The sequence below is a fragment of the Octopus bimaculoides genome, chromosome 14, assembly GCF_046866305.1.
Source record: "Octopus bimaculoides isolate indiv1 chromosome 14, ASM4686630v1, whole genome shotgun sequence".
In the NCBI taxonomy this organism is placed as follows: Eukaryota; Metazoa; Mollusca; class Cephalopoda; order Octopoda; family Octopodidae; genus Octopus; species Octopus bimaculoides.
Window position 1 is genome coordinate 37,415,938 of NC_142941.1, and position 21,760 is coordinate 37,437,697.

At 35.7% G+C, this 21,760-nt stretch overlaps 2 protein-coding genes and 1 long non-coding RNA gene across 13 annotated transcripts in view; 1 reads left to right on the plus strand and 2 right to left on the minus strand.

Annotated features, from left to right (window-relative positions):
* The window catches only part of LOC106871765 (protocadherin alpha-3-like), a 44,697-nt gene extending 32,940 nt beyond the window's left edge, over window positions 1-11,757 (minus strand). For both annotated transcript variants that reach the window (XM_052973133.2, XM_089363280.1), the window contains exon 1: window positions 11,636-11,757. The gene's annotated coding sequence lies outside the window, so the exon portion shown is untranslated. The remainder of the gene's footprint in view (window positions 1-11,635) is intronic.
* LOC149132688 (uncharacterized) overlaps window positions 1-21,760 on the plus strand; it is a 962,641-nt gene that overhangs the window by 449,993 nt on the left and 490,888 nt on the right. For all 9 annotated transcript variants that reach the window (XR_016244382.1, XR_016244384.1, XR_016244389.1 and 6 more), the window contains one exon: window positions 7,620-7,655. This is a non-coding gene — a long non-coding RNA (uncharacterized LOC149132688). The remainder of the gene's footprint in view (window positions 1-7,619; window positions 7,656-21,760) is intronic.
* LOC106871764 (protocadherin alpha-3-like) overlaps window positions 11,877-21,760 on the minus strand; it is an 84,729-nt gene continuing 74,845 nt past the window's right edge. The window contains exon 5 of one of the 2 annotated variants that reach the window (XM_014918403.3): window positions 11,877-13,286. In XM_014918403.3, coding sequence (XP_014773889.2) covers window positions 13,021-13,286 — 266 coding nt within the window. In that variant the 3' untranslated portion in view covers window positions 11,877-13,020. The remainder of the gene's footprint in view (window positions 13,287-21,760) is intronic. The other variant, XR_016244373.1, reaches the window with a different exon arrangement.

Below are 21,760 nucleotides of genomic sequence, written 5' to 3' on the forward strand. Positions count from 1 at the left end.
GTGAATACACACACACTCACACACACATATATATAAATGTTTATATATTTCAATAATCTTTATATATTTGATCTAAAATGTTTACACATCTTTTGAACAATTTTTATTACATATTTCTTTCTTCAGAATTTTGTGTAATAATTTTAGGTGAGGTTTACAAGAATGGAAGAGCTCTCATGTAGTTTCTTAAAATCTTTAAGCATACATAATGTATATTAACTTTTTATTAAATCAGAACTTTTTAACAGAAAGTGTACCCAATACATGTTGTTGAGTATATTTATTTGCACTGAAACAGGTAATTTGCTCAGAATTTTTTAATCAGTGCAGTTATAAGTATGTACATGTACATGCATCTGTATGCTTATTTGTGTACATGTGTTATTTTCTTTGTTGATCTGGCATTTCTACCTGAAGGACCTCTGTGAGTCAGAAACTCTGAGTAACAATGGAGTGAATCACTTCCAACTTTGAATATATATATATACATGCACACACACACATATATATATATGTATGTATGTATGTATGTATGTATGTATATTGCTTTCTGTATACATTATGAACAATTATATGTTTATGTATATTTAAAATATATTCATATTGACCTTTCCTTTAGGATAAAGAATAAATATAATACTAATGTTACACTCAATATGTACATAATATGTAAAGGACTAATTTTAATATATTTATGCAGAATAGAATTAATTTACTATTACTATTATTATAATTTGTATGTGTTTATAAAATGACTTTGATTGAATACTACATACACACATATGTGTAAGTATATATATTTATGTGTTTATATATGTTTGTGTGTGTATATATATATATATATATATATATATATATATATATATAGATGTGTATGTGTGTATGTATATATTTGTGTATCCCAACCACATGGTTCTGGGTTCAGTCCCATTGTGTGGCACCTTAGGCAAGTGTTTTCCACTATAGCCTCAAACTGACCAAAGCCTTGTAAGTGGATTTGGTAGACAGAAACTGAAAGAAGCCCATTGCATATATATATATATATATATATATATATATATATGTGTGTGTGTGTGTGTGTGTATGTTTATATTTGTGTGTCTGTGTTTGTACCCCCACCATCGCTTGATAAGTGATGCCGGTGTGTTTACATCCCCATAACTTAGCAGTTCAGTAAAAGAGACCAATAGAATAAGTGCTAGGCTTACAAAGAACAAGTCCTAAGGTTGATTTGTTCGACTAAAGGCGGTGCTCCAGCATGGCCACAGTCAAATGACTGAAACAAATGAATATATATATATATATATATATATATATATATATATATATATATATTTATATTCTTAAACAAGAATATTATTGACAGGGATTTCAAAGTTTTCAAGTTTGGGCTTAACTCGCTGAAACTTCGAAGTCTCTATCAATAATATTCACGTTTAAGAATAATAAATTTGTACTGTACAAAAGTACAGAGTAACCACTCAGATTAATGTAAATTGTTTTTATTATAACTGAACTTAAAAACATACACACACATGTATATATATATATACATATACATATATATGTATGTATGTATGTATGTATGTATGTATACTTTTCTTTTTTTTATTTTTGTATGTTATGCAGTCATAACTTTTTAAGTATTTTAGACATTAAGTAATAAACTGTGTTGTATTTATATCGAATTTTCTATGTATAGACGGTTTTTAGATTTTACATTATTTATTGCATGCATAACAGTAACAGGAATTTTAGATGCATACAATGAACATTGGGTTAAAGTTTCATATAAGTGTACATCATATGTATAGATTTTACACACGTGGTTTACATTGCAATATCATTAGCTTCTATATACACAGTATAAAACTACTATTTTCCTCTGAAAGTAATTTTCTTAATAAAAAAAAAAAGAAAGAAATTAAACAATATAGCAGATAAATATTAAAAATTTAAATGAAAGATTATCTCTCAACCGAAGCATTCAATTTTTAATCATCTTTGTCTAAAATATGCAATTTATGTATTGATTGAGAAGTTATCAATATATCAATAGATTATTGTTATTTGGCTATTAAGGATTAATTTTCAATTATTTCTTCTGCATTTTTGATATCAGAAATAGTAATTATGTAAAAAAAAAAAAGAAAAAATGGAAGAAATATTTCTAAAAAAAACACATAAAAGAATTTCCATATCTAAATTAATATTTTCTAGAGTAGTGTTTTTTTTTTTTCCTTTCCTTATCTATAATAAATATGTAAAAAGAATTAAAGCTGCACAATAAATTATAGAAAAAAGTCTTTGGGATAATCATTTCTAATTAAAGAAATACTTCCACCTCTCTGCATAATTTTCTTTTGATTAAATGAACACTTCAAAAGAAAACTATTTGTATTATCTAAATATAATGAATAAGCATGGTTATACCTACACACACATGCACACACTCTCATGCACTAACACACAGATACATACACACACACTCTATTGCCTTGTGCCAAGAGATTTTAGCCTCAATGCCAAAGACAAAGTAAACAAAAAACAAAAAAGTGAAAATTGTTTGACAGAACTTAGTATTTACACAATTTTACATATTAGTATGTTTGTATAAACATATGCACACTAATTTATGCATCTGTATGTATATGTATGTTTAATGTGTTTATGTGTATATGTATGTTTATATGTGTATATGTATGTTTATATGTGTGCATATGTAAGGGCATGTGTTAACTATTCCTAAACATAAATCAACCTGTTTTATGGACCTCTGTTGTTCTTGAAAATTCAGATCATGAGTATCATGTAAAAATATGTAAATTGCATTAAAATGCATTAAAAAAAAAACAAAAAAGACATGTAAATATGTTTGTGTCACAAAATACTATCAATTAAAACTAGCAGCCTGTGTAATTAAAAGTAGTAGCCTGTATGGAGAATGTAAACCTACATATATGAAGTATATTCCCATGGTGCATTGTCAGAAAAACATTGTTCTCATTCTTCTCCAAGATAATTCTTAGAATTATAAAATAAGATTTCAAAACAATCTAAAGAATAAAAAGACAATGAGTAAAAAAAATGGTTTCGAGAAGTAAACTTTATAGTCACAATTTCAATATTAGATCTTTTACATTTTAAAACATGAATTAAAGTATTAAAAAGTTAGAAAAGGAATTTTTATTGTTTGTTAAAGAAATATATTCAGTCAATTAACTCAGAGCTTCAGAAGATAGATTAGCAGGTTGTTTTTAATAACTAAGATAAACAGGGGCATAAGCATAGTTAGGTGATTAAGAAGTTCACTTTGCAACCACAGGGCTTCAATTTCATCCCATTGTGCATGTGTCTGTGTGTGTATGAGAGAGAGTATATATGCATGTGTGTGTGAGAGAGAGAGAGAGAGAGAGTATATACATGTGAGAGAGAGAGAGAGCGAGTATATATATGTGAGTGTGTGTGTGAGACTATCAAAGAATGGACTATGAGTAAAAAGTATTTTGAGAAGTGAACATTATTGTCACAGTTTCAATATTATATCTTCTTTTGCATTTTAAAACTTAAATTAAAGTATTAAAAACAGTATTATATATATCATCATTTTTTTTGACATCCACTTTGCCAAGCTTGATGGGTCAGATAGTTCGATGAGGCAGATTTTCTACAGCCAGATACCCTTTATGTGACCAACCCTCAGTTGTTTGCAAGTAAGCTAATATTTCCCAATGATCAGATGTTTTTTCCTGAAAGATTGCATTGCTAGTGTCAATGTGATGTTCATTTGCATCTATCACTTGGTATCGAGAGAAAAGGCAAGAAACACACACACATACATGCACACATATATGTTTTCAGCAGGTTTTTATCAGTTTTAGTTTACCAAATCCATTGACAGTGGTTTGACCAGCCTAGGGCTATTGTAGAAGATGTTTGTCCAAAGTGTCACACTGTTGAACTGAACTGAAAACCATGTGGTTGAGAAACAAACTGTTTTACAATGTATATTATTTATTTATTTACTGTTTTATTATTTATAATTTTCTTTAATATTATTGAATTTTCCCACCAATTTTGGCATACAAGAGTCTAAATGCATTTTTGTTTGTTGTTTTACTTTTTTATTGTGTTTTGTTTTACCTCTGATGTCTATGTCTCTAATGAGACATTTAGCCAATGAATTTGCAGACAACACAAATTGGACATTTAAAGCGATTACTTTTATTTTTTATAATTGTGTGTGTGTGTGTGTGTGTGTATACATGTATACATACATTCATCGAAACACATGTACATATATCTCATCAACATTTAATGTCCATTTTCCATGCTGGTGTGGGCTGGGCAGTTTGACAGGAGCTAAAAAACCAAAGGACTGCGCCAAGCTCTACTTTCAGCTTTGGCCTGGATTTTATGGCTGGATGCTCTTCCTAATGCCAACCACTTTACTGAGTGTACTGGATGCTTTTTATATGGCACCATCAGGTAACTTGCAAGCCAAAGATAGCTCAACTGAGAGTGATGGCATATTGAGGAAGTGGCTCTGTGCAGGTGATGAGAAGTTAAACTATGATAGAAGAACAGAGACAGGTGTGTTGTTGCAGAAAAGTTACATGGTTACTCCAGTTGGATAGATAGATAGATAGATAGAGAGAGAGAGGGTGAGAGAAAGAGAGAGAGGGGCAAAGAGAAATGATGATGATGAAGATATGCCAGGACATATCCTTAAGTACATGGAGTTGAATATAAGTGAAGATGTGTGAATGCTTGTGTATAAAGGTGTAAACTGATGCATTAAGTCATGTCCCTTTACATCAAAAGGTAACTTAGCCTTTCAATAAACAGATATCAATAAAATAATTTTCAGACTAATACATAGTCAATATAACTGACCAAAACAAATGCAAAAATCCTGAAGCACTGCTTCAGCATGGCTGGTGTCCAGTGACTGAAACCAATAAAACTAAGTATTTAGAATATTATTAAACCAGCAGATTTTATGTTTGAATAATTTAGTAATTCATATATAACTGAGAGTTAAATTGGAACCTCAGATGTTGTATAAGCAAGTTGTAATTTATTAAGAAGTATTTATTTTATATATAAGCATTGTTTCATATTTTAGGTGTATATTATGCAGTGATGGAAATGTACTTTAGCAACTAGGGATATACTAAGGTCTGAGATTGAAGAAAATGGGGAGGGCAAGATACTATAAGCACGCATGAGCTAAAAAATTGAGGAAAGCTAGCTACCTGTATATACCATCATTTCCATCACTAAAATTGTTATAAACTGAAGTGTATTATAAAGCTGCCATGTATATATATATATATATATATATATGTATGTATATATATATGTATGTGTGTGTGTGTGTGTGTGTGTGTGACAGCCTTATAATAAAATTTTGTTTATAACATAATATTAGCACAAAAACTGGCCCAATAAATAAGGCTACCAGCCTATGTGTTCACATGTTACTATAGCCATTTTAAAGTCACATGGCTAAACATTTAATTGTATATGATTTAGTTTACCTAGATATCATTTACAGGAACTGGAACTTAGGAGAATGTTACTTAATTTAAGCTGATATCTTTCTTATACAGGTGGCAATTCGTTTTATATACATTTAATACTGCAAAGTTTTAGTCTAGGTACTGGTTGTATATATCCCTGTGACTTTTGGAGACATTTAACCTGATTTTCATGCATTATATAAGAAGCTCTATTTCTATTAGCAGCAAAAATGAAAAATAACTTGATAAATCTACAAAATCATATTTATTCAGCATTTTATGTTCTTTAATCAATATTATTATTTCAAATATCATATCTTTTAGTTCTATTCTCTCAACCATTTATAACCACTTCATTCTTTGCCTATTATTATCAATCTTAATCTCACACAAACATATTTCAGTTGTTATTTTCTCTTTAACATGTAAAATTATAAATTTATAATTCCTCAACAATTACTTTACTTAACTTACTTTACCTCAATCTAAGATTTTAAATTTTCTTAACTTATGTCTTTGGAGTCCCAATTTCTGACTCTTTTCATATACTGTTATAGTTCCCAAGCAATTGTAATTAAAATAATTTATCCCTAATGTAACAATTCTTATAATGTCCAAATAGCATTGAATTCCTATATATCTTTTATTTTCTGTATTTAATGCTTTTTCTACTTTTAACAGTCTCATGAAGTTCCTGATCACTACTATGTGGTCTAACTTCCAAAGTCATGAGCTAACATGAGGGTCTCTACTCTGTTGGTTAACATACTAGAAAAGTCAGCCAAATTTCCTTCAACTCACTATCTTAACGAAAAATAAGAGAAATTAAATAAAATGATGACACAGTCATGGCTAAAATATTCTTGGTTACATATTTACTCAATCTAAATTGATTTGACCAGCACTTTCAGTAATCATTGTTTCTGTTACCTTTTATATGTCTTTTCTTTGTGCTTGTCTTTCTTTTTTTCCACATTGATTGCACAATGGGAACTTATTTACAATCGGTTACAGTTTCTATGGAAAATATAGAGCTCTTGAATTACATTATAAAAATCTCAGTATTTGTGGTTTAAGACTAAAGAAGACAAAAAGCAAATTTTAATGCCAAATACTTTCTTGCATACTATGAAGTATTTATTATATCTCATAACGAAGGAGCCATTTATGTATCTTATATTGTCATTACATACATAAATTATGACAAGGAGAACATAGTTTATTTCTCTCTTCAGGTTTATAAAGATGAATAGTTAGATGTTACTTCTATAGTTGTCATACACTATAATGTCGTAATTGAAGTATTTTGTTCAGGTACAAAATCAAACTGCTTAAGATCCATCTTGGTAATAGTTTACACCAATTCTATCATATTTTCTGTTATATTTGTCAAGCTGGCAGAATTGTTACTGTAGTGGACAGAAAGCTTAGCAGCATTTCTTTCAGCTTTACATTCTGAGTTCAAATGTCATCAAGGTTGACTATCTTCATTCTTTTGAAGTTGATGAAATAAGTACCAGTTGAGTAACTCCCTTACCCAAAATTTTGTGCCTTGTGCCTAGCAGGAAAGATTTATTTGGTGAGATATTTGATCTGAGATGGGGGTAATCAAACTTGTTTTTTTTTTTGCTTGCTGATTGCCGAGTCTGGTGGAAATGGTAATGCCCATGACCTTTTCTAGACCCTGAGACCGATGTGTTTGATGTTGTTAATGTTCTTTTGAAGCTCATTCAGATTAACATCTACAGGAAAGACGTGAGTTGGGAAGAGATACCAGAAAATCGATGTTCTGGGGGAAGAAGGAATGGGCATAATGACACGCACAGAGTTCGCTCTGTCGTCAATGAAGGTGATGAGAAGTAGAGGGATGAGTGAATTGGAGGTGGGTGGTGGAGTTATGTGACCAGACAGATCTAAAGAACATATGCCATTATGATAGCAATAGAGAAAACAGAAAGAGGAAACATGGACCAGGGGTTGAAACATGCTTGTTAATATCTAAATGCTAACCAACCAAGTGTACTTCTACGATTTTTGTAGAGACTTTTATAATTTTCTTATATTAAATGTATCCTTTTTGTTTTTTCATTGTAGCTGTGCCATGAAGTTCACACCCATGAAAATATTTGGGTATCATCATCATCATCATCATCGTTTAACGTCCGCTTTCCATGCTAGCATGGGTTGGACGATTTGACTGAGGACTGGTGAAACCGGATGGCAACACCAGGCTCCAGTCTGATTTGGCAGAGTTTCTACAGCTGGATGCCCTTCCTAACGCCAACCACTCAGAGAGTGTAGTGGGTGCTTTTACGTGTCACCCGCACGAAAACGGCCACGCTCGAAATGGTGTCTTTTATGTGCCACCCGCACAAGCCAGTCCAGGGGCACTGGCAACGATCTCGCTCGAAAATCCTACAGGAGCCAGTCAGGCGGTACTGGCAACGGCCACGCTCAAAATGGTGCATCTCATGTGCCACCCGCACAAGAACCAGTCCAGGGGCACTGGCAACGATCTTACTTGGCTTGCCGGGTCTTCTCACGCACAGCCCATTTCCAAAGGTCTCGGTCCGTAGTCATCGCCTCGGTGAGGCCCAATGTACGAAGGTCTTGCCTCACCACCTCAGCCCAGGTCTTCCTGGGCCTACCTCTTCCACGGGTTCCCTCAACTGTTAGGGTGTGGCACTTTTTCACGCAGCTATCCTCCTCCATTCTCACCACATGTCCATACCAGCGCAATCGTCTCTCTTGCACGCCACAACTGATGCTTCTAATGTTCAGCTTTTCTCTCAAGATACTTACACTCTGACGGGTATTCACATTGACATTACACATCCAACGGAGCATACTGGCTTCATTCCTTGCGAGCTTACGTATGTCCTCAGCAGTTACAGCCCATGTTTCACTGCCATGTAGCATGGTTGTTCGTACGCATGCGTCATACAGTCTGCCTTTTACTCTGAGTGAGAGTCCCTTTGTCGCCAGCAGGGGTAAGAGCTCTCTAAACTTTGCCCAGGCTATTCTTATTCTAGCAGCTACACTTTCAGCGCACCCACCCCCACTACTAACTTGGTCGCCCAGATAGCGGAAGCTATCGACTACCTCTAGTTTTTCACCCTGGAATGAGATAGAAGTTGTTTCCTGTTTGTTTGCAGTCTTTATTGCACCTGAACATCTGCCACAAACAAAAACTAACTTGCTAGTTAACCTGCCTTTGATGTTGCTGCACCTCTTATGTGTCCATAGCTTGCACCGGGTACATCTTATAGAGTTACTACCTACTCCTTTTCTACATACTGAGCAGGGCCATCTACCTGAAGGGGTTTGTGTTTTATCTACCTTCCTACTTATTAGGATTTTGGTTTTAGCTAGGTTGACTCTAAGGCCCTTCAATTCTAGACCTTGCTTCCACACCTGAAACTTCTCCTCTAGTTCTGATAGTGACTCCGCAATTAGGGCAAGGTCATCAGCATAGAGGAGCTCCCAGGGGCAACCTGTCTTGAACTCCTCTGTGATTGCCTGGAGGACTATGGTAAATAATAGGGGGCTGAGGACGGAACCTTGGTGGACCCCTACCTCTACCCGGAATTCATTGCTGTACTCATTTCCAACCCTCACCTTACTGGCCGCATCTCTGTACATGGCTCGCACAGCTCTCACTAGCCATTCTTCTATCCCAAGTTTCCTCATTGACCACCAGATAAGGGATCGGGGGACCCTGTCAAAGGCTTTCTCCATGTCAACGAAAGCCAGGTACAGAGGTTTATCCTTGGCTAGGTATTTCTCTTGCAACTGTCTCACTAGAAATAAGGCATCAGTAGTGCTTTTACCTGGCACGAACCCAAACTGCATCTCATCTAAATTGATTCGCTCCCTAATTAGTTGGGCTATGACCCTCTCTGTAACTTTCATAACCTGATCTAACAGCTTGATGCCTCTGTAATTATTTGTATCTAAAGCGTCCCCTTTACCTTTGTAGCAGTTGACTATGATGCTGCTACACCAGTCATAGGGTATGACTCCTTCGTGTATCACCTGGTTCGTAATACGGGTGACTAGGCTATAGCCAACACTGCCAGATATTTTGAGCATCTCTGCAGTGTCAAATTAATTTTCTAATAAATATATAGTTAATTTTTTTAACCAGTTTTGTTCTTATTGTATTTTCTTACTAATGTTGTTCTAAGCTGTATAGACTGTGTATTGCATGAGTTCATTTAAAGTAGTATCTCATTCTTGCTACTCTCTGTTTCTTATATTATCATCTTTACATAATAGCATATGTTTCTCATTGTCAATGAGTACAGATATCCCCCAGTGTGCATGTAATATTTCTCTAAGCATGAATATTCTTTAGAAAGAGAAAAAGTCATAAATGCCTGTGACAGTGAAACAGAACTGTCAAAACTTCAGTATTCTGAAGTCTTCATGAAAAATTCATAACTAGAGAATAATTATTTGCTAGAGAGAATATTTTGATGCTTCAGTATGACAGATAAGAGATTAAAAATGAGCAAATCCTTGCTGATTAAAAAAAATGAATTCCATATATGCAAATAAAAAAAAGGGGGTAACTACTGATTTACAGATGCTATTATAGCATAAGCGTTGACTCAAACATTCTGCAGAAGGAAAGCAAATGTAATAGCAAGCTCTAACTGCAAGGACTTTACAACTACATCTTCTTTTGTTTGTTAGTGAAGGGAAGCCAAAATGGAATCATTTTGGACCTTTGGATTTCAAACTACATTCGAAATGTAAATTATTCTGGGAAAGTAATTCAGTTCAGAGCATTTGATTGACAGAATTATTTGAGTATTGGACATGACTTTTTTTTCTTGAGCCCTTGGACTTTTAAAGCCAGTTACCCTGATTCCATGGTATATAAATAACTGAGATCAGGGGAAATATTTCCCCTGAATGGAACATCAATCCATTGCAGGGTTTTAGGCCAGCCATTTTGAGGGGAGAGAACAAGCTGATTACATTGACCCCCATATTTGACTGGTACTTCATTTTATTAACTTCAAAGGGATGAAAGGCAAAGTTGATACCATCATGCTAATGATTCTGCCAACTCACTACCTCACTGGACCTGATACCTTGCAGTATTTCTCCTTTGTAGACTGAGTTCTTTAATGGTAGACTTAGTCCATCTCTTAATTTCACACCACTGTGAAGTCCTTGGATGCTTTAAGCAATGTTCACCCTGTTGCAGACACCAGGATCAGGTTTCCATATTAAGGATACTTTTCTCCTTTTCACACCCATCTTAGAGGATCATGGATGTTGCCTTTCTATCTCAGACTAAATGGTTAAAAACTAAAATCATGGAATCTCTGAGTAATTAAAGTTGCTGCTTTATTTTTCTAAATATCCTAGTTTTTCACACCTATTCAGGTTACATTACTTTAATTCTACGTACTGGCTTCCTTTAGCAAGTACTGTGAAATCTATGTTTCATGAAGGAAGTTAAATAATACCAACATATATCTAAAGTTTTTCACCATACTTGCTGAAATAATTAAAATAACATTAATCATTGAACCAATATTGTCTGTTGCTCACTGCATTAAAAGTTTTACATCAAGCATGTTCACCCCATACATAATCATCAGATTTTATGCATGTTGTATCACTCAACTACTGAATTCAGCATTCTTTTTTTAGTCAGCTTAGTTCCTAATTTAAGTATAGATGTAAGAACATCTTAAAATATCTAGTCTCACAGTTGACTCAGTGGAAAATCATATCACATTTGCCATTGACCATTCTTTTTACATGACAAACATATACCAATTTAAGCTTTCTCAGAATGTTGCTTTACTGCTGTAGGATGGTTTGTAATGTTTAATAGCCTGTTGGTGTATGTTATCTTGAGATATGTTCTTCTAACAGACACACTCCTGACAGACACACTCTCTTTCTCAAAACAATACAATACTCTAGAAACATTTAAAACAGAGTTTAGATAGTGTTTACACTTCTTATGTAATATTTACATTTCTAATCCAAGTAAAGCAAATAACTTGGGGAAATTAAGATTTAGTTATAATTTAATGTAAGTATTAATTTAAATGTATAAAGTATATAAAAGAAATATTACTTACCATTGAATATTTATTAGTCTAGCTAAGATATTTTGTGTTCAAGTGATGAGTATTTTGCTTTTCTATGGTTGCCAATGACATCAATGTTAAGCAGGTGTAATTTGTATTGTTATATCGCTAACAAGATGCCATTCATTATATCATAGCTTTCAAATGTCTGAAAACTAGAGTGACATAGCAGCTTTGAATTGAATAATTAGTTTGTAACAAAATGAATGAAACAAATATCTAAGACATAGAAAAAGGTTTCATCAAGATCTAAATGTTTGTAAACAATTTTTATTAATTACTTTGTTGCTGTGATACTTCTGTCTACACTTCAGCAATTATTATATTTTACTAATGACAAACCAACATGGAAATCCTTGTTTCTTTTGAAATAGTATGGAAGATAATAATTACTGTTACATTTGTAATATGTGTAAGCATGTTGATATTACAAATGAACTGCAATATTTGCACCTGTTGTTGAGAAGCAATCCGTAGGAAAGTTTAACAGGATTCCTATAAACTTTTTGGCGTGTTTTTTTTTTATATTTTGATAAATTGTTTGCAAATTTGTTGTTGGAATGTTAAGCAAATATTACAATTGCAGATAATTTTAAGACCAATGTAGCAAAATAAAATAGATAGAATTGTTTATTTACAACTAAGGATTTATATACAATAAGTCTTTGTGAATATATTTATATCTTTATATAGCTTTTGGCCTTTGTACTCATGCCACTTTGTACTTAAACTTCACAGTACTTGTTTTAGATAAAAAAAAACCCACAAAACAATAATAATAAAAAGATGATGGTATTGTCTCAATAGTACAAATCAATCAATTTGCAATAAACTTGAAAGAATTATCCTGGTTTGTGATTTTTTGCTTTTGTTTCATTTTGTTTTTAATATTTCCTTCTTTTCTCAGTTTAAACTCAGATAAATACTGTTTGCAAAGATGAAGGGAATTACTGGAATATTTCTGTAATAATTAGCTGGCTTTGAAAATATATAGGGCATCATATTTGAAGATTTAGTAAACTATAGTGCTATAGCTTATTAAAGACTCTGTTTGTTTAAAATACCTTATTTTTTTATTAGACTAGAAAAACATCAACAACATGAAGCAAAATACAACTGTCAGTAATTACACAGAAGCTAAGTTAATGTTTTTCCTAGAAGAATTATGTAGAAATTATATATAAAATATATTCTGATTTATGCAATATCTTTCTGTAGCATAGCAGTCATGCTTATTTACAATAATTAGAATAATTATAGAGGGGGTTAAACATGTTTACTGTTAATTATATTGACGTTTTACATTTGAAAAGAACCTATGTGTAACATTGGTAGTTCTCGTTAGAAAAGACTTAATGAATGGAATAAAGTTATTTTTATGGTTTTGGTACTTTAGGTACCGATGGCAGGGGTTTGGGGAAAGAAGAGAAGCTATTTTTTATTGGTAAATTCCAAGGTTCTGGGAGATTAGCAGTTTTTATTCTTAAGGATTTAAGATCAATAACATCATTGCAGACAGTTTTTTTATCAACAATAGCTTGACTGGAAGGTTTTGTAGAAATATCCTTGGGTTTGTGTGATGTCCATGGTAAAGAACTCCTACTTTTGTGTTGCTGTTGATCCTCTTGACTGTGCTTGAAACCTCGTAAAAATAAACAAAGAAAACAAAATGTTCATCATGAGCTGAAATTACACTGTATGAACATTCTATTTATTGAATTCTAATTATTGTTATGCTATATTTTTGTAACTAGTTATATTCCCTGTCTTTACATAAACATCATTATATTTATATCACATTGAATATTATTAATATCCATGGTGTAATTTTTTAAGAAATTAAACTTGTCTTGAGCATTAATTTTAGTTATATTCCTCAATATATTAATCTATAGAAATATAAAAGGAAATATTTATTCATTTAATAGTAATTAAGAGAAATTTACTATTGATATCTATTGTTGAGGATAATATTACATCCAAAATATTGAATGCATAAAAAAAATATGTAAAAGCAGTGAAGAGCAAGCACGTCCTTCTGAGTTTTGTATAAGTAACAAATATTTGTTAATAAAACATTGAAATAGTGAAAATTATTAAAATAAGGTAAATTTTACTATTGTTTAATAAAATGAATAGTCTATTTTTCAATGAAACTATTCTCTAGTTAGTGCTCAAATAATTTTCAAAGCAATCCAAAATATATACACCCCAAGAACTATGTGTATACGTGTGTGTGTGTGTATTTATATATATATATATCATCATCATCATCGTTTAACATCCGCTTTCCATGCTAGCATGGGTTGGACGATTTGACTGAGGACTGGTGAAACCGGATGGCAACACCAGGCTCCAATCTAATTTGGCAGAGTTTCTACAGCTGGATGCCCTTCCTAACGCCAACCACTCAGAGAGTGTAGTGGGTGCTTTTACGTGTCACCCGCACGAAAACGGCCATGCTCGAAATGGTGTCTTTTATGTGCCACCCGCACAAGCCAGTCCAGGGGCACTGGCAATGATCTCACTCGAAAATCCTACGGGAGCCAGTCAGGCGGTACTGGCAACGGCCACGCTCAAAATGGTGCATCTCATGTGTCACCTGCACAAGAGCCAGTCCAGGGGCACTGGCAACGATCTTACTTGGCTTGCCGGGTCTTCTCACGCACAGCACATTTCCAAAGGTCTCGGTCAGTAGTCATCGCCTCGGTGAGGCCCAATGTACGAAGGTCTTGCCTCACCACCTCAGCCCAGGTCTTCCTGGGCCTACCTCTTCCACGGGTTCCCTCAACTGTTAGGGTGTGGCACTTTTTCACGCAGCTATCCTCATCCATTCTCACCACATGTCCATACCAGCGCAATCGTCTCTCTTGCACACCACAACTGATGCTTCTAATGTTCAGCTTTTCTCTCAAGATACTTACACTCTGACGGGTATTCACATTGACATTACACATCCAACGGAGCATACTGGCTTCATTCCTTGCGAGCTTACGTATGTCCTCAGCAGTTACAGCCCATGTTTCACTGCCATGTAGCATGGCTGTTCGTACGCATGCGTCATACAGTCTGCCTTTTACTCTGAGTGAGAGTCCCTTTGTCGCCAGCAGGGGTAAGAGCTCTCTAAATTTTGCCCAGGCTATTCTTATTCTAGCAGCTACACTTTCAGCGCACCCACCCCCACTACTAACTTGGTCGCCCAGATAGCGGAAGCTATCGACTACCTCTAGTTTTTCTCCCTGGAATGAGATAGAAGTTGTTTCCTGTTTGTTTACAGTCTTTATTGCACCTGAACATCTGCCACAAACAAAAACTAACTTGCTAGTTAACCTGCCTTTGATGTTGCTGCACCTCTTATGTGTCCATAGCTTGCACCGGGTACATCTTATAGAGTTACTACCTACTCCTTTTCTACATACTGAGCAGGGCCATCTACCTGAAGGGGTTTGTGTTTTATCTACCTTCCTACTTATTAGGATTTTGGTTTTAGCTAGGTTGACTCTAAGGCCCTTCAATTCTAGACCTTGCTTCCACACCTGAAACTTCTCCTCTAGTTCTGATAGTGACTCCGCAATTAGGGCAAGGTCATCAGCATAGAGGCGCTCCCAGGGGCAACCTGTCTTGAACTCCTCTGTGATTGCCTGGAGGACTATGATAAATAAGAGGGGGCTGAGGACGGAACCTTGGTGGACCCCTACCTCTACCCGGAATTCATTGCTGTACTCATTTCCAACCCTCACCTTACTGGCAGCATCTCTGTACATGGCTCGCACAGCTCTCACTAACCATTCTTCTATCCCAAGTTTCCATATATATATATATATATATATATATATATATATATATATATATGCTTCATTTAAATGTTGCAGTTTGGGAGGTTATACTTGGTATGATAATTGATGAATCCATGTCTTTTCAAGATTGTTTTAGTATCTTTTCTCAGTTAAGTTTTTGTGATATAACCATTCGTACAATCTACTTTATTATTATTTAGTATCATCATATTATACTTGAGCAATCATTTTTATTAATATATATAATTAATATTCTTATGTTGTAAAAATTAGATTGAACTTCATAAAATTGTGCATGTTCACCATTCTTGTATTTTGCATTTTCATATTGAGAATATATTAAAATATTCTCAATTGCAACTCAGTCTGTAACTGAGCATTTATTATAGGCCTTTATTTAGTATTTTACAGATAATTATTAACATTTCTAAGTTTGAGCTTTGTTGACAAAAATAAAAGTAATAATGAAAATACAAATTGCATTCTCAAGACAAAAAGAAATAATAATAATAATAATAATAATAATAATAATCACTTGCTGATAATTTTCTTTTATTTCTGTTTTACAAGTTTAAGTCATTGGCTTGGTCACTGTCTTCAAAGGTTTTAGTCATTCATACTAACTTTAGTACATATTTCAATTTGGTACTATTTTATCAATATATATTTTTAGAATGGTTAAGTTGTCTTTTAGACAAAGCATCAGAATTCATGGTGGCACTCTGTCAGTTATGATGATGAGGGTTCCAGCTGATTCGATCAACAGAACAGCCTGCTCGTGAAATTAACGTGCAAGTGGCTGAGCACTCCACAGACACATGTACCCTTAACATAGTTCTCAGGGAGATTCAGCGTGACACAGAGTGTGACAAGGCTGGCCCTTTGAAATACAGGTACAACAGAAACAGGAAAAAAGACTGAGAAAAAGTTGTGGTGAAAGAGTACAGCAGGGTTCACCACCACCCCCTGCAGGAGCCTCATGGAGCTTTAGGTGTTTTTGCTCAATAAACACTCACAATGCTCAGTCTGGAAATTGAAAGCATGATCTTACAACCAAGAGTCTGCTGCACTTCTACATCAGAATGCATAAAGAGAGACAGAATATATAGAGACATACTTGCATGTGTTTATGTCTATGTGTGTTTGTATGTGTGTGTGCATATATGTACACATTCATGCACACACATGCTTGTGTGTGTGTTGTGTGTGATGTTGACGAAATCAAAACCAAACAACGCATATGCGTCAAATTAAAAATATAAACTGGCAACAATTTACCCATTGTAATCTGTCTGTGTGTGTGTGTGTGTGTGTGTGTGTGTGTGTGTGTGTGTATTATTGTGTCTGGGGAGAATCATTCTCTTTTAGTGCCTTATTATTTAACACACTCACTGGTTCAATTTCCACTCATTTACTTGAGTGGAAATTGAACCAGTGAGTGTGTTAAATAACAAAGCACTAAAAGAGAGTGACTCTCCCCAGACACAATAAAATATGCTTCAACACACAAATTCGCATAAATAATCTTGCAAACTAAATCCCATAACGAAATATATATATTGTTATTTTATTCATTATTAAAAAATTTTTTTTGTCAATTAAATACACACACTGTATTCTTTTTCTTCATTCTTTAATTACTGTTATTTTATTATTTTAGTGCCGGTCCATTGTCTGGAAATCTTTCGTCACACATCTGTGACTCCTTCAGTGACACTTTTCATTTTCATGTGTGCCCTTGCTCCACTGACTCCATTCTGTTCTTCTAAGATGTGTATCTTTGTGTGTGCATGTGTCTGTGTCCTTGTATGTGTGTATGTGTGCATGCACGTGCATGCGTGCATGTTTGTGTGTGTGTGTATGTTTGTGTGTGTGTGTATGTTTGTGTGTGTGTGTATGTTTGTGTGTGTGTCTTAGTTTTTAGTAGCAGTGTGACCTTCCCCTCAGTTCCAACCTCTCAGCTGCTGTCTTAAGACACGAGGAAAAAAAAGAAGTAAAAGGTATAGTTCCTGTATTCCTCTGTGTATGTGTTCGTCCATGGTGTTGCTATCATAGTAGTTGTTGTTGTTGTCCTCATCAGCACCACTGCTGCTGTGGACCGTGTTAGTTGTCTTGTTGACAACATATGGCCATCCATGCGGTTTCATGTGTGTGTGTATGGGTTTAATTTGTATGTATCCATGCCCTTTATATAGTTTTTCACATTTATCACTGGTATATGGCAGATATATTTATATTTTCATTTATTTATTATGAGAGGTTGGGGGTGAGAGGAAGGCTACACTGCTGCTAAAAACTAAGACAAACACACAAACATACACACACACACACATATGCACACACGTGCACACACACGTGCACACATACACACACGCACACACAAATGTGTGCGCATATTAGGATACGCATCTTAGAAGAACAGAATGCAGTAAGTGGAGCAAGAACACACACGGAAACGAAAAGTGTCACTGAAGAGGTCACATATGTGTGACAAAAGATATCCAGGCAATGGACAGGTGTTAAACTAATAAGATAACAGTAATAAATGAGTGAAGAAAAAAGAAAAATAGTACATGTGCCAAAATAAAAATTAAGTAATAAATAAAATGACCATCCCAAAATACAACAATATCTGTTTCAACACACGATTTCACATCAGGAATCTTCCAAAATGAATTGACAAACGAAATATATTTATATATATATGTAGTAAGTATATATATATATGCATGTATATATGTACAGATACATGTATATATATATGTGTATATATATATATATATATATATATATATATATATATATATATATATATATACATGCATAGTATATGTATATATATATATATATATATATATATATATATACATGCATAGTATATATATAGTATATGTATATACATATATATATATATATATATATATATACATGCATAGTATATATATAGTATATGTATATATATATATATATATATATATATATATATATATATATATATATATACATGCATAGTATATATATATAGTATATGTATATATATATATATATATATATATATATATATATATATATATATATATATATATACATGCATAGTATATATATATAGCATATGTATATATATCATCATCATCATCATCATCGTTTAACGTCCGCTTTCCATGCTAGCATGGGTTGGACGATTTGACTGAGGACTGGTGAAACCGGATGGCAACACCAGGCTCCAGTCTGATTTGGCAGAGTTTCTACAGCTGGATGCCCTTCTTAACGCCAACCACTCAGAGAGTGTAGTGGGTGCTTTTACGTGTCACCCGCACGAAAACGGCCACGCTCGAAATGGTGTCTTTTATGTGCCACCCGCACAAGCCAGTCCAGGGGCACTGGCAACGATCTCGCTCGAAAATCCTACAGGAGCCAGTCAGGCGGTACTGGCAACGGCCACGCTCAAAATGGTGCATCTCATGTGCCACCCGCACAAGAACCAGTCCAGGGGCACTGGCAACGATCTTACTTGGCTTGCCGGGTCTTCTCACGCACAGCCCATTTCCAAAGGTCTCGGTCCGTAGTCATCGCCTCGGTGAGGCCCAATGTACGAAGGTCTTGCCTCACCACCTCAGCCCAGGTCTTCCTGGGCCTACCTCTTCCACGGGTTCCCTCAACTGTTAGGGTGTGGCACTTTTTCACGCAGCTATCCTCCTCCATTCTCACCACATGTCCATACCAGCGCAATCGTCTCTCTTGCACGCCACAACTGATGCTTCTAATGTTCAGCTTTTCTCTCAAGATACTTACACTCTGACGGGTATTCACATTGACATTACACATCCAACGGAGCATACTGGCTTCATTCCTTGCGAGCTTACGTATGTCCTCAGCAGTTACAGCCCATGTTTCACTGCCATGTAGCATGGTTGTTCGTACGCATGCGTCATACAGTCTGCCTTTTACTCTGAGTGAGAGTCCCTTTGTCGCCAGCAGGGGTAAGAGCTCTCTAAACTTTGCCCAGGCTATTCTTATTCTAGCAGCTACACTTTCAGCGCACCCACCCCCACTACTAACTTGGTCGCCCAGATAGCGGAAGCTATCGACTACCTCTAGTTTTTCACCCTGGAATGAGATAGAAGTTGTTTCCTGTTTGTTTGCAGTCTTTATTGCACCTGAACATCTGCCACAAACAAAAACTAACTTGCTAGTTAACCTGCCTTTGATGTTGCTGCACCTCTTATGTGTCCATAGCTTGCACCGGGTACATCTTATAGAGTTACTACCTACTCCTTTTCTACATACTGAGCAGGGCCATCTACCTGAAGGGGTTTGTGTTTTATCTACCTTCCTACTTATTAGGATTTTGGTTTTAGCTAGGTTGACTCTAAGGCCCTTCAATTCTAGACCTTGCTTCCACACCTGAAACTTCTCCTCTAGTTCTGATAGTGACTCCGCAATTAGGGCAAGGTCATCAGCATAGAGGAGCTCCCAGGGGCAACCTGTCTTGAACTCCTCTGTGATTGCCTGGAGGACTATGGTAAATAATAGGGGGCTGAGGACGGAACCTTGGTGGACCCCTACCTCTACCCGGAATTCATTGCTGTACTCATTTCCAACCCTCACCTTACTGGCAGCATCTCTGTACATGGCTCGCACAGCTCTCACTAGCCATTCTTCTATCCCAAGTTTCCTCATTGACCACCAGATAAGGGATCGGGGGACCCTGTCAAAGGCTTTCTCCATGTCAACGAAAGCCAGGTACAGAGGTTTATCCTTAGCTAGGTATTTCTCTTGCAACTGTCTCACTAGAAATAAGGCATCAGTAGTGCTTTTACCTGGCACGAACCCAAACTGCATCTCATCTAAATTGATTCGCTCCCTAATTAGTTGGGCTATGACCCTCTCTGTAACTTTCATAACCTGATCTAACAGCTTGATGCCTCTGTAATTATTTGTATCTAAAGCGTCCCCTTTACCTTTGTAGCAGTTGACTATGATGCTGCTACACCAGTCATAGGGTATGACTCCTTCGTGTATCACCTGGTTCGTAATACGGGTGACTAGGCTATAGCCAACACTGCCAGATATTTTGAGCATCTCTGCAGTGATTCCTGATGGGCCGGGGGCTTTCCCGGTCTTCATACTCTTAATTGCGTTATCTACCCTGGTATTATCAACTCGGATAGCTGGTCCCTCTATTGGGTCGACATAAGGCAGGCTCTCTTTCTCCCATTCATTCTCTTTATTAAGCAATCTATCGTAGTGGCATCTCCAGACCTCTTTCTTTGCATCCTCATTTAATGCAAGCGTACCATCATCCATGCGAACACATTTCTCTCCTACAACATCACTATTCTCTCTCCTACACTGTCTTGCAACCCGAAATACCTCGAGTCTTTGGTCCTCACGGCGCAGAACATTGGCAAATCTTTCCTTATCTGCTTCCCCTCTGGCTAAATAAACCTGTCGCCTAGCCTCCCTTCTGGCACATTGGTACAATTCCCTGCTACCACCGTTCTTCCAGTCCTTCCAAGCTTGTTTCTTTTGTCTAATAGCCCTGTCTACCTCCTTGTTCCACCACCACGTTACTCTGGGTTGGGAGGGGACCTTACACCACCCACAAATCTGGTCGGTGGCTTTCAACAGGTTGTCCCGCAGAAATCTCCAATTGTCTTCCACGTTGTATGATGCTATATCCCCTTCTATTTCGTTAAATGCTTCAAGTAACTTGTCTCTAAGTCTCTGTCCGTTTGCAGGGTCTTTAAGCTTCCACACCCTTCTTCTCCAAGCCTGTCTAATTCTGGGCACCCATTTTGCCTTGATCCCAAAGTCGCTAACTACTAATCTATGTTGTGGGGTACATTCTTCGCCAGGGTAGGTTTTGGCATTTATAAGCCGCCCTCTTTCCCTATTTCTGGCGAGGATGTAGTCGATTTGGCTAGAGTGTCTGCCGGAGCGGTAGGTGACTAGGTGACTGGCAGGTTTCCTGAAGTTGGTATTGCAGACCATAAGATTGGTTGCATCACAGAACTCCAGCAGTCTGGTTCCCTCCTCGTTGCGGGAACCGAAGCCATAGCCTCCATGTATGCCATGGAAGCCCCCAGCACGACGTCCGACATGACCGTTGAAGTCTCCAGCCACAAAGAGAAGGTCCCTGTCACTCGTCGACGAGGTAGTTTGCAAGAGGGTGTCATAGAATTGGTCTTTCAGACCATCTGGTAGCCCAGGTTGAGATATATATATATATATATATATATACATGCATAGTATATATATATAGTATATGTATATATATATATATATATATATATATATATATATATATATATATATA